Source organism: Mauremys reevesii, linkage group 1 (genome assembly GCF_016161935.1).
Source record: "Mauremys reevesii isolate NIE-2019 linkage group 1, ASM1616193v1, whole genome shotgun sequence".
Taxonomy (NCBI): domain Eukaryota; kingdom Metazoa; phylum Chordata; order Testudines; family Geoemydidae; genus Mauremys; species Mauremys reevesii.
In genome coordinates, this window is record NC_052623.1 from 136,195,381 (window position 1) to 136,209,083 (window position 13,703).

A 13,703-nucleotide genomic window follows, 5' to 3' on the forward strand; every position below is an offset into this window, starting at 1 on the left:
GCTCCCAACCATCCCTGGGAACTAAAACACCCAGAACACACAGTGTGGAAACAGGATACTGTTGGATATAGGTCTGCCTTTAAAGGGGCCAGCACACCTGTTACAGCTCTAAACTGGTCTCTGTTCATTTTATTCTGCCCCAGCCAGCTGCAGTTAATACACAGAAATGAGGTGATCTTGGGCAAGAGTGTTACTTTAAGTCAACAAAATTTGTTCTATATTTATTTTTTGCCATGCAATTGAGTATTGAACTACATGAAACCAAGGACGTCTTCCAAATTTGGTTTGTGCTGCCATCAATTTGTATGAATTCCAAACACACACACGCTCTGTGTGTGTGTGTGTAAATATATATATTCTCTCACACACACACACACACAAAAGATGCAAAAGAAAAAATATTTTCATGTGATAGAATAACCACTGAACATCTTTCTCTGAAAAATTGTTTAAATGTATCTGCTTCTGTATTTGGAAAGGGATTCAAAATAGAGGACTGGATTTCTATAACACAAGTCCCTCTCACAGGATAGATTACGCTATTATTGGACCTGAGCTGAGGTTTCACCTATAGAATACAGCTGACAGCAGTTAAGTGTGGGGTGGCTTTGAGATTATCTAGAATTCTTGAATTGGCTGGTTGAAGCCATTTTCCTATTGTGTCTATGCACCATATGTAGTCTCTTTTTCTATTTCATTCTCTTTTCTATTATTTTTGGTTCACTTCTGCTCACAGTTCACATTTAACAACAAACACGTGCCCTATAGCTGCACGCAGTCTATAAGCAGGAATCTGTCTCTATGACCACCCGCTCACAGTTGCAATGCAGTGCGACAGATTTCTGTTGTTTCAGAAGGCCTAGTTACTGGAAACTCAGATTTTTTATTTAAATGTAGTGTTCAAGAAAGGAGACAGCCCGCCTGACAGCATCAGGGACTGCAGTCATTTAGGTATCTCCAGTGGATCAAATTTTGCTTACCTTTACTCTGGTAGATATTTCTATTCATTTCATTGGGAATATGCACCTGCATGAAGGCAGGCACTTTGAAAACTACCAATAAAAAGTGCTATACAAGAGCAAGGTATTATTAGGATCAACAGTGGGGATAGCCCCACACCACTTACATGTCTTAACCCTGATCAGGTCGGATGCCCCTTTACAAGAGAGAAGCCAGTTCATTGCTAAAGGTGACCGTGGCTATCAACCCTTTTCCCAAAGAGCACCAACCCATCCATCAGATGATAACTTTGAGTGGCTAATGACCTGGGCTGGACTCAAACTACTGACTCAGAAGTGAATATTACAGACATGTTTTTGTGCCATGTGGACACTAGTTGAGCAGCTGCTGGAACACAAGATTCTAGAACAAAATAAAAAAAATCATGGTTATCTTTTTCAATTTCAGCATCATAGGGTGTGCTTTGATTGGTTGCTTAGTTTTACGTATGTGTGTAAGAAAAAGCCCAAAGTCAAGACCCAATGAAGACAATGGATGTTTTCCCATTTTCTTGACTGGGACCAGGAGCAAACCCTGGAGCAGCCAGCACATCCCTCGGCCCGCGTCACTTGCCGCAGCCCCCACTGGCCTGGAGCGGCGAACCGCGGCGAGTGGGAGCCACGATCGGCCGAACTTGTGGACGCGGCAGGTAAACAAACTGGCCTGGCCCGCCAGGGTGCTTACCCTGGCAAGCCACGTGCCAGAGGTTGCCGACCCCTGCTTTATATTAATGGCCCAAAGCTTTCAAACTTGGGTGCCTAAAGTTAGTACCTAAAAACTATAGTTAGACCTGATCAACATTAGAAAAGTTGCACTGCTTTAACGAAATATTTTAAAATTGATCTTGTTATAATCTTATAAACCTCATTTACAGATGTTCTTGAACCTGCTTAAACCTTGCATAAATCTGTTTAGTTACACTGAGTTAAGCCAGAGTTATGTTCTGACTTAGAAGCCTACAGGTATGTCTACACAGCAAAGAAAAACGCGTGGCTGGCCCATGCCGGCCAATTTGGGCTTGAAGAGCTTGGGCTGCAGGGCTGTTTCAGAGCTGTATAGACTTCCGGACTCAGAAGCCCAAGCTCTAGGATGCTCTCACTTCACAGGATCCTAGAGCTCAGGCTCCAGCCTGAGCCAGAAGTCTACACAGCAACGAAACAGTCCTGCAGCCCAGGCCCTGTGAGCCTGAGTCCGCCAGCATGGGCCAGCCAAAGTGTCTAGTGGCTGTGTAGGCATACCCTCATGCATGTAGGAACCAAGTCCTATTGATTTTCAATGAGACTAAGTCACCTTTGAAAATGCTCCTAAGTAACTTAGGTGCTTTTGAAATTTTTACCCAATAATAATAATAATAATAATAATACAAATCATTGACATTTGTGGGGTTTTATTACAACCATTATTACAACAAAAGAGCAAAAAATACTGCAATGCTTTTGCTTAGCTTTTTATTCCATCATTATGGCACAAGATAGAACTTCAAGACAACATCATTGAATAAGTCTTCAGCTTCATTAAAATTAAGACTAGCATGTTTTATAAAAATTTTTTTATATGATATATTTTCCCTTATGTGAAAAAAAAATCCTCTTAAAATACTGAAGTACATTGCCACCTGCTGGTCATAAACATTTTTGCAGTTTAATAACACCAGAACTTGTGTAACAGCAACATTTAACAATGTAACATATAGTTATTGAAGAAAAAACATTTCCCCAAATTTTGGCACAATATTTATACAAAAAGCTGTGAACTTCTCCAAATGTCATATTCATTTCTAAAACACTGCATGTGACACCTTTATGAAAATACATGTAAATGCTTACTTCGATTGCTTTGTTTTCTGTTGTTTAAAAGGAAAAGCCATATTTCTTTCTATTACATGCCTTATTTATTTATTTTTTAAAATTTGGATTCCAGTTCATTGTTTTAAAACAATATATAAAATCATACACCTATAAATATATATTATATATTATATACTGTATATATAAGATTGTAGTTGATCTAGAATGGGAGGGTAAATTTTTGCACTAAATCTGTTAGTTTGGTTTAGGCACAACCTTACTCTTGATTGATTAGCTGAACTGCTTCCTAACGGAATCTAAACAAAAATATATTCTTTTATAGCATTGTATCAAATTTTAATTTTGTTCACAAACTTATATTTATAAGAAAAAAATATTTGGTAAATAATTTCCCCCCTAGCTTACTATTACCCTTATAAAATATATGGCTTTTCATGTTTCATTCTATTTTAGTGTTTTTTATAGGCAGTGAACAGAAGGACATTTCTCCCATTAACAAATTGTTTAAAAGCACAGAAACCAGCTTGTGCACTTTCTAGAGAATTCCAACGCATATTATGGTAACATAAGTAAGTGCAGTGATTTTTTTTTTTTAAAGGCAGTCCTGATTGTCATTTTTATACGAACACATAATATATGATTATCATACATAACCCAGACTATACAATCATCAAAACTGCAGACATATAAATACACCTTAGCAACACCAAAGCAATAGTTTTATCTTACACACAGTTTATGCATACAAAGTTGTTAGACTGAAATGTTCATCTCATTTTTCTCTCTTAAAAGCTTGCTATGAAACAGGAACATACTGCATTTGTAAATGGACTGCTTGACAGTGCTATTAAAGATTTAAAGTGAACAAAGTTTTTAAAAAATGAAATTTACTTGGTATAAAACAAAAAGTTTTCTAATGTCACTATTCTTTCCCTATTCAAGAGAAGCGTAGGCTTGGAGGGCAGTTCTCTGTACGAGTCTGATCATACAAGGGTTTCGGGGAGGGCATCTGGGTTATCAGCTGATAAAAGCTCCCAAATTTGCCACCGCTCTCTTTGCCAATCATGCCAGTCTGGCTCTGATACATTTTTATTGTTCTGATTATTGGCTGGAGTGGAATTGGTGTTACCCACTTTGTTCTGTGAGGCCTGCCACTGCTGACTGGAGGTGGATTGGCCAGTTGATTCAGCTGCTGGTCCTCCTGCTGCTGTGGTCCCTGAACTTTTTTCTGGTCTTTGAAGTCTCCACAATGAGTGCACTGTTGAAGAGACAGTTGGTCGCTGGGACAATGCAGAAGTTTGTTTTTTTGGGCCAGGATATGGGGGTGGTGGCCTCTCCTTTCTACTTATATCTTCTTGTCTCAGGTACGAAGGTTTAGCTGTTCTTGGCAAACAACCCACATTTGAGTCATGCTCTGTAAGGTCCTCTGCACTACTGAAAGTCAAATGCCGCTCAGACCTTGAATTGGACTGGTCTGAATTCCTCCTGCCACCTTCAATTTGCGAAGTACTGCAAACACGAGACACTGGAGGATGAGGCCTACATTCAGGAATGGCAGCAGTAGTCTGACTCCTTCGGATTATTTGCTTTCCGTTGTCCAATTCTGTGGCACTACCCTGCCACCGAGGCCAATTCAATGATAGGTTCCCTTGGGAAAGAGAGCACCGTCCAGGTCGCAACGAGCTGCTTTCATAAATGTTTCCATATGAACCTGAGGACCAGAATGAGACAGAGAACATCAGTATGACACACTGACATTTTACAAGTTACCACTGACTTGTTGCATCCTATTGGCAAGGTTGGTGTTGGACCTGTATTCTCTGAACTGTACCTGTTATATAAAGTTGGTGACTTTAATACTTAGCACTGACATAATGCCATATAACTATTATACAACATTCCTGGGAGGTAAGGAGGTACAGATGGAAGAAAAACTGAGGACAGGGAGTTAAGTGATTTGCCCATGGTATACAAGGTGTTAGTAGTGGAGTCAGGATTAGAATTCAGGTTCCCTGCCTCCAAGGGCTGTGCTTAAGCCACTAGCATACACTGCCTTTCAATTCTATTGTTCTGCTTTAAAGGAGATGAATTTCTATTACCTTATCTTGTGGCTCATTTTTCAATGCTGCCATATTTGTATAAGTATTGTGCCTCTCTTTACCTGATAGATTCGTAAAATAGTAAAGTAAAAAAACAAAATGGGAAGCAGAGGAATTGTTTAAAAACCCCTAAAGATGTGTCTAGAATGAATATTCACCATTTAAAAGCAAACAAATGAAGGCCATTGATCTTATAAACATGCATGCACATGTTTAATTTTATGTACCATGAATAGTTCTATTGGCTTCAGTTCATAGTGCATATGAACATGTTTAAGCCTTTGTCAGATTGGGGCCTAAAAAGTATCAAAGAAATGTCATACCTGTCATTCCTGGATCTTTGGAGCCACATTTCAGTGTTGAATGCCAGGTGCCCCAGATATTGAAATGATCCTCTGGAACATCTACAGAAGAAGTAAAAGAACATGAAATGATCCCTTATAAGCACTGAATAGAAACACATGACTGGAACAATAAATAAATTAAAGGTAAAACTTTATCCAGCAGCACAAGATAAAGAGCAAACATACTGATAAGCTGGATTTCCTGTACACCAGAGACAAAGAGCCAGATCTTGTTCTTAATCATTTAGGCTCAAATCCTGCAATGAGCTAACTATGGAGAAGACCCATGAGCTTGCATGGAACCCACTGTAGGACTGGGGCCTTCCTTAAGTGTGTGACAAAGCCCTCCCAGCAACCAGGAGTTGGGGAGGCCTAAAGACGCAGATAATGCCTAGTGGGATTTTTAAAAAGTGTCTAAATGAATTAGGGGCATCAAACTCCCATTGATTTCAATGGGAGCTAGGCACCTAACCTGTTTAGGTGCGTTTTGAAAATTCATCTGGCCTCCTGTCTGCATTTTTAGGTGTCTATAGACCTTTGAAAATAATGCCCCAAATCACTATATTTCCTCAATTTACCCATTAAGTACTCAGCAATTTTGATGTGAAAAGTCTTCTGGAGTGCTGGCAGCATACCACTACTGGAGCATGAGCTGTAGTCCTTCACAGAAATAATCAATCGAATGGAATTTATAACTTGAAAGTATTTAATTGTTACAGCTCGGGGTGCCATCTGGTTACAGAAACAAGCAGTAAGACAAGGCCTGCACTGTAACCAAGTGTGGGGAACACCCCTAGGAAGATGAGAAGGACAGTGGCAGTGCAAGGTTCCCCACATTGTTCTGCTAGCATGGCAGGATTGAAGAGCGATGTGTGATGAGTTTTACTTTCTTAAATGGTGGCTTCAACTTTCAAGAGTTTGGGAAATGCTACACTCTAATGAGCACAAATGCAGCACAATGGTATGGGGGCAGCCAGCAGAGCTCACAACATGGGTTGAGGAGCAGAGCCTTATGGCCCAACTTGGAAGGGAAGATGCCAGCTGTTCATTATAAAAGTAATCTATTGCTCCATTATATTACTCTTGAAGCATAATACTCTTTACCATTCTAGCTGCACAAGCGCCATGCTCTCACATATCGAAAAGGTCAACAAATAGTGAATCCTCCATTATGTGGTGGGGAAGGATCCACAGGATCCTATATGGATCCAATTTCTATCACGGCTCAAGTACAGCGAGGGAAATTACACTGCTGGATAAGTAGGTCTGAAGAGGAGGAAGCGATTCTGCCACAAGGGGGAGAAACAACACACAACATGTCCTTATAAACAGCATCTGAAACAGACAGCATTCAGTGAGAAAAATAAATATGTGCAGGTCCTACTTTACCTTTCCCAGCCCATGATCCAGGCGAATTCTCTCTTGATTTAGATTGCAAATGGCCAACCAACATGTATTGTTCAGGTACCTTGTACAGCTTATCTGAACTGAGGGCAACATCTTCTTGCATTGCCATCAGCGACCGTTCAGACAGTACCGGTGAGTTGTTGTCATAAGGGGAGACATCTCCGCTTGAGGCTTTGTTGGAGTCCGTGGAAGAATGTCTCCCTCCCATAGAGTATGAACCTTCTGATCGCAGCATCTCAGGGCTTCTGACAGAATTTGATAAACAAACATTTGTTAAGGTACAGTATTCTGAGTCCATTAGATAAAGCTGCATTTTGACAACATAAAGAAAGGATATGGTCATAGCTGCTGAAATGAAAACACTTTACAAGCAATACAGAGGAGACTTTGCCACAAATTTAAGGGATTAAAACTTGCCACAAAATGGCCAGCAGAGGCCAATAAACTTCAATGGATGTTGAAATTTAAACCAAAACCAAAAAACTGTACAGCTCACCTCTGAAAAAGAAACACACTGAATAGATTCCTTATGTTACCTGGACCATTTTGCCCTGATTCTGAAACACTTATGCTTAACATGAAGCATGTGGGACTATGCACATATTAAAATGTTTGCTGGATTAGGGTCTAATTAAAGTAAGATCTGGGAAAAGACGGGTTATACATCCAATTAGCTATGGCAAGGTAACACAAGAAACAACGAGGGGGGGAAGAAAACAAATGATGTGAGAACATAACTTTAGTTATATGTGAGCGTCATATAATGTCTTACCTTGAATGATCTTTGTTTTATTCTATCTCTTCTTGATAGAGTCCCTGATAAAGACTTATTTAAATGGAAACTGTCACGTTTGGAAAGGTCCATATTTTCACTTTAAAAAAAAATCCTTCTAGCCCTTCTAGTATCTGTTATTTACATTATGTAATTATGTACATATGCTATTTACATGTGCTATTACTTTCCAAATTAGTTCTTAAAGGATTATTTTTCAAAATTAAAAGAAAATGATTGCAGGCCAGAACAACCCTACACTAAACCAACGTATGGACAAATAAAGAATGCAGAACACTTTGGGGGTAGAAATTTAATTTTCAGCTTCCACTGATTTATTAAAAACAGTTTAAAAATATGATTTGTAAAATACCTTGAACCATGTTCTATATACTATGCTATAAACAAATAGCAAACTACTTCATATTCTTAAAAACAAAACTTCCAGATCTGTTTCACCTAAAATGATTCCATTAGTAAGTGGATGTTTACTGAACTCCAGTATTTACTTTCACTTATGTAGTTGTAGCACTCTCTATACTTAGATTGTGAAATGAGGAGGTTATCTACTTGAACTGGAGGTTCTTTGAGATGTGTGGTCCCTATGTGTATTCCACTGAGGGTTTACACGTGCACACCATGCATCTGGAACTGGAGATTTTCACAGTAGTAGGGTCTGTTGGTCCATGCATGAGTCCTTTTCTTGCCTCCTGGTTTTGTCTGATGTGATAAAGGGCAGGGCGGACCGACCCCACGTCTCCAGTTTCTTCTCCACTGTAAATCGAAGAGATACGCAGCAGATGGGAAGGGGGGCAGGAAGTGGAATACAGATAGGGATCACACATCATGGCGGGTGGCCGTGGTCAAAGGCTGGGCTCTCGTGGAATGGGCCCTCACCGGGGAGGAGGGTGGAGGAGGGGCGGAAAGGGCAGGAGGAGGCAGTCCCGACAACTGATAGAGTGTAATACACCCCGAAATTCCCTTGGAGATTCTCTGTGAAGAGACTGCCTGCCACTTAATACTCTCAGCTATTGCAATAGACAATTTAAAAGATTTCTTGATTGGTCTTGTTCTCTGCAGGTAGAAAGCCAAGGCCTGACGGACGTAGAGGGAGTGAAGTCGTCATTCCTCTTCCGAGGTCTGAGTCTTCAGAAAGAAAGCTGGTAAGTGGATGGGTTGGTTCAGATGAAACTGGGATAAGACCTTTGACAGAAACTTGGGATGCAGGCACAGGGAAACTTTATCCTTACAGAAAGTAGTGAAAGGAGGGTCCACCATCATGCCCCCAAGTTCACCTACCTTCGCCACAAGGAAGGCAACTTTCATGGAAAGGAGGGACATAGAACACAAAGCCAGTGGCTCAAAGGACGGTTTCATTAGTATCAACAGAATTAGGTTAAGAGCCCACTTGGGGGGCGATAGGTTGTATGGGTGGGAAGGTTCTGATAAGGCCTTTCCAAAACCAAGCAGTCAATAGGTGTGTAAATACAGAGTGTCTTCCCATGGTGGGGTGGAAGGTGCTAATAGCTGCTAGGTGGACCTTGAGAGACTTGAGGGTGAGACCCAATGCCTCAAGGACAGGAGGTAATCCAAAAGAAGGGGAATCTCCACTTCTGGGGAAAGGACTTTCTGTTGGGCCCAGAAGGCTAAGCAGTTCCACTTGGAATGGTAGGAACACCTAGGTGGCTCTTTCCTGCTGCTTGAGGGCATGTCTTGCAATTCTGATGAAGTCTAGGGACTGTCTGGGGTCCAAAGTTGATTTTTCAACGTTGATGCTGGAGCAGGGGTGAGTTCAAATGGCTGGACCCTGTATTGAAAGGGCTGATGGACTACCGTGAACCTCAGGAACTGTCTGTGGGCCAGATGGATGTCTTTGTGAAAATAAATGTCCTGGATATCGAAAGCCGTAAACCACGTTTTCTTCTAATGATGGGATGATGGCTGCTAAGGTGACTATACAAGACTTGGGTTTGCGGATGAAGCAATTGAGATGATGGAGATTCTGGATTGGTCTCCACGCCCTTCTTTTTTGGGTATCAGGAAGTAAGTTGAATAGAACCCTCCCTTGATAGTCCAGAGGAACCCACGCTATTGCCCCTCTTTGTAATATGGAGTCCACCTCCAGGGTGAGGATGCTGCTGTGAGAGTGGTCCTTAAGGAAGGATTGGGGAAGGGGTTGTGGACGAGGCAGCATAATAAACTCAATCGTATAGCCACAATGGAGAACATTTAGCACCTGCTTGTCCATTGTTATTGCACTCCAAGCTGGTAAAAAAAGAGTGCTAACCCATCCCCGAAGGAGGTGGGGTGGTGGTATGGCAGCAGGCAAGGTGGTTGACGGGTCTCTAGGGTTCCTCAGAAATATCTCTTCTGTGGGGGTTGCATCTGGGAGGAGGAAGATTGTGAGGGTGGTCCTGGAAAATGAGATATTTGAGTCTTCTCACTCTTCCTTGGTGGTCTGTAAGGCCATTGATGGAAAAACTGGGAGGTTCTGTAACGCTGTGTGGGCTATTAGCAGATGAACTTACGTTTTGGTGCTGGTATGTAAATACCCAAGGAATGGAGTGTAGCTCTCAAATCCTTGAGGCTGTGGAGGGAATTGTCCGTTTTCTGGTTGAAAAGATGGGATTCATCAAAAAGGAAGTCTTCAGTGGTATTTTGTGAGCCACCACTCCCTCCTCATGACAATGCCCATGGCCAATGAGCATGATGAGGCATCTATTGCTGATTGGAGTGAGGTCCTCACTACCAGGGCCAGCTCCAGCTTTTCTGCTGCCCCGGGTGGGGGGAAAAAAAAAAGCTGATCAGCAGCAGCTCAATCGTGCCGTTTCATTCTTCAGCAGCAATGCGGCGGTGGGCCCTTCACTCCCTCTCTTCCTCTTCGGCAGCACTTCGGTGGCAACTCAAAGAGAAAGAGAGGGACTGAGGGACCCGCCGCCGAATTCCTGCCAAAGACCTGGAGGTACCGCCCCGATACTGGACGGACTGCCACCCCTTTGTATTGGCTGCCTCAAGCACCTGCTTCCTTCGCTGGTGCTTGGAGCCGGCCCTGCTCACTACCAGCTTCTCCTCCTCAATTACTGCCTAGAAACAGGCTTGGTTCTTTTGTGGGAGTTTCTCAGCAAAGTCCCACAATTTGCTGTAGTTCAGGAAATCATATTTGACATGTAATGTCAGATAATTTGAAATCCTGAATTGAAGGCTGGCTGAAGAGAAGACTTTGTGGCCTAAAAGGTCCAGTTGCTTGCCCTGCCGGTCAGATGGGGCAGAGCGTGGATGCTGTTGCCTAGCCCATTCTATCGCTGCCTGGATCACAAATGAATTGGAGGGGGTGTGAGAAAAGAAACTCAGACCCCTGGCCAGGTACACAGTATCTCCCCACCCCCCTTTGGAGTAGGCGTACATATTGCTAGTGTATGCTAAATCATGCAAGCTGGCTCAAGGATGGCATCCCTGATTGGTAGAACTACTCTGCCTGGCATCGATGAGTGAAGTATATCCAGCAGCTTATGCTGAGCTCCTCCAGGGGAGTGTGAATCTCTCCAGCCATTCTACACAGGAGATCCTGGAATTGGTGGCAGTCAGCAGGAGATGGTGGGGACTCGAAGCCACTGCCATATCAAGTCAGGACAACAGGAATCTTTCCTGTTCCGGTGGTACTATTGGAATCAGACTGGGTGGTTCATCTTCCATTACAGGACTCGAGCATCTACTTGAAGGCACCCAAGACGGTGAAATAGGCAAAGCCTCCCCCATGGAAGGGCTAGGGCCAGGGCCAGGGCCAGGATCCCCCATAGGGATGGAAGGGCCAGGATCCCCCATAGGGCCAGTATTACGGATCTGGAGGGTCCCACGGTGCAGGAAACCGGTGGCTCCATGGCGGGTGGAGTGAAGGATACTGCCATGATGTAGGCGGCCTCTGTTGGTACTTGTAGTGGTGGGAAGGGATGGATAATCACTGACTCTCATCTGAGTCCACCGAAGATGTAACTTGGAGACCAGTTCCATCAGCAGTACCACTGGAGCCAGCAGAGGTATGTACACTGCCAAAGCAGGGTGATGAGGAGTGCCTCTGATGTAGCATGTCTTGTCCTGGAAATAATGTCTCCCTGGAAGTAGAGGCTCCAGAAGACATGGGGACCTTGGCTCTCCCAGGGAAAATGCTTCCTGGGGCTCTGGTGCTTTCCCCCAACTTTCCCGGAGTCAAGGGCACTTTTTCAGCAGCAATGGATGACTCTCTAGCTCTGAGAGACTGGATGACTCTCTAGCTCTGAGAGATGCCAATGTTGAGTGTGTGTGCAGGGGTCTACACTCAGTGCCAGTGGATCTGTCAATTTATGCGGCTTCTTTTCGTGTTTGTGAGCTTTAGGGTGCACTCCGTCCCCATGACTGGAACTCGTGGAAGGACTCTCTCCTTTTGTAGGCTTAGGAGAAGACTTATTGCTATGCTACACGCATGCTTCCTTACCTCCTGACTAGGCCCCAGCATTGGGTCCATAGCGGTGGTACGGCTGGTGCTGACCTTGGATTCCGTAGTTTAAGGCGCACTCCTGGCAGCCTCAAACTGATGTACGGGGGATTGCCCAGACAGGGTCCAAATGAGATCTCATGGTGACTTCCATTAGGTGCTTTCAGAGATGGAGAGTTCAGCCTTCTTGGGTATGGCTGGGGAAGGACTGGCAGGTACTGCATCTGGATGAAATGTGGGCGTCTCCCAAGCAGTAGAAGCAGGGTTGATGTTCATCTCTGACAGAGACGGAACACAGGCAGGAGGCACAGATTTTAGAGCTTGGGGTTTTCGGCATAATCCAGTATCCACACATGGGTACAGAGGGCAAAAGAGGGGGGTGTTCATAGGGAACAAAACTCCCCAAAAAGGAACCCCCATCCTAATCTTAAAATAGCAAACTACTAAAACCTACCATAAAACCATTAAAAGTAACTGTACAATTGTATATTTTTAAAGTGCGTCACATGCAAGAGGACTCTAGTAGTTCCAACCTAGACCATACAGTGGTGAGAAGGAACTGGAGATGCAGTCAGTCCACCCTGCCCTTTATCATCTCGGACAAAACCATGAGGCAAGCCAAGAGTGCATGCATGGATGAACGGACACTAGTACTTTAAAAATCTCCGGCTCCAGATGCATGGTGTGCATGTGTAAACCCTCAGTGAAATACAATAGGGACCATCAGTCGAAGAAGAAACCATAAAATACTTTGATGAATTTAACTACTGCCTGTGGTAATTAGCAAAATTTTAATGGTCCCTGCTGTATTAGCTTCTCTCTAACATTGCAATCTTGGATATATTACAGTTCTTAAAGTTAAATTAACAGGAAAAACACATTGTCACATATGATAAGTAATTAAACGATCATATGCTTTCATGCCTGATGTTTCAAACAGATTTTTCTTTTCTTTGTTTCATTCTAAGAAAGCCTTTTAAAGAAAAACATGCAAAATGAGTATGACATAGGTACACTATATGAAAGAAAGGTAGAGTATGGGGTAATAAAGAGATAGTAAGAAGAATCTGTATCATTAAAGGAGGATGAGTAATGGGAATCCCTGTAAAAATATCCTCTACAGGTTATGAACTAGGTGAAGGAAAGAATAAGAAAAATGAATCATAACAAACCATGCCATAAAGCACAAAGTAGAAGATGTGCTAAAACAATGACACTACTGGCATCAGATCCCAAGCTTTGAAAATTCACTAAGCTTATCTATTAGAGACTAGTTCAAAAATACCATTTCAGGTTCCAGAGCAAACATGAAATGCCATTAAGGAGCCTTGTTCATTTCCTTGAGGGAACTGATGTCCTAAATTTATGTAATGTCACCCAGATACTGCTAGGATGGCTGCATTATAAATACTACTACTACTACTGAATCATTCTACTCAGGATCCATTCCCATCTTCCCACTGGAATCAAGGGCCATAAAAACATAAAAATCTAGACAGCATGCTGGTCTGAGCAAGGAGTCTCTCTCTCTCTCTCTCTCTCTCAATATTTTAAGGCTTCCAAAAAAGAATAATCATCATTCTCTCTTGCAAGAAGCAACTCTTATATAGTGCAATGGTGTAGCAGCATCTGAGACTGGAATGAACTCCCCCAAGAACTAAAAATCATCACAAACCTCACCATTTTCTACTGCAAATGCAAGGCACAGTTCTTTGACCTTGTCTTTTCTAATATAAACACATAGCAACAGATAGAAAGATACACACTATGAAAACAAGACACTCCACTGCACATGCCTCTTTCTTT

At 42.6% G+C, this 13,703-nt stretch overlaps 1 protein-coding gene across 8 annotated transcripts in view; it reads right to left on the reverse strand.

Moving 5' to 3' along the window:
• Window positions 1–2,384: 2,384 nt before the first annotated feature.
• Window positions 2,385–13,703, reverse strand: part of ARHGAP6 (Rho GTPase activating protein 6) — a 485,299-nt gene continuing 473,980 nt past the window's right edge. For all 8 annotated transcript variants that reach the window (XM_039497447.1, XM_039497455.1, XM_039497473.1 and 5 more), the window contains 3 exons: window positions 6,640–6,902; window positions 5,230–5,310; window positions 2,385–4,518 (listed from right to left, as the gene is read on the reverse strand). In XM_039497447.1, coding sequence (XP_039353381.1) covers window positions 3,791–4,518; window positions 5,230–5,310; window positions 6,640–6,902 — 1,072 coding nt within the window. In that variant the 3' untranslated portion in view covers window positions 2,385–3,790. The remainder of the gene's footprint in view (window positions 4,519–5,229; window positions 5,311–6,639; window positions 6,903–13,703) is intronic.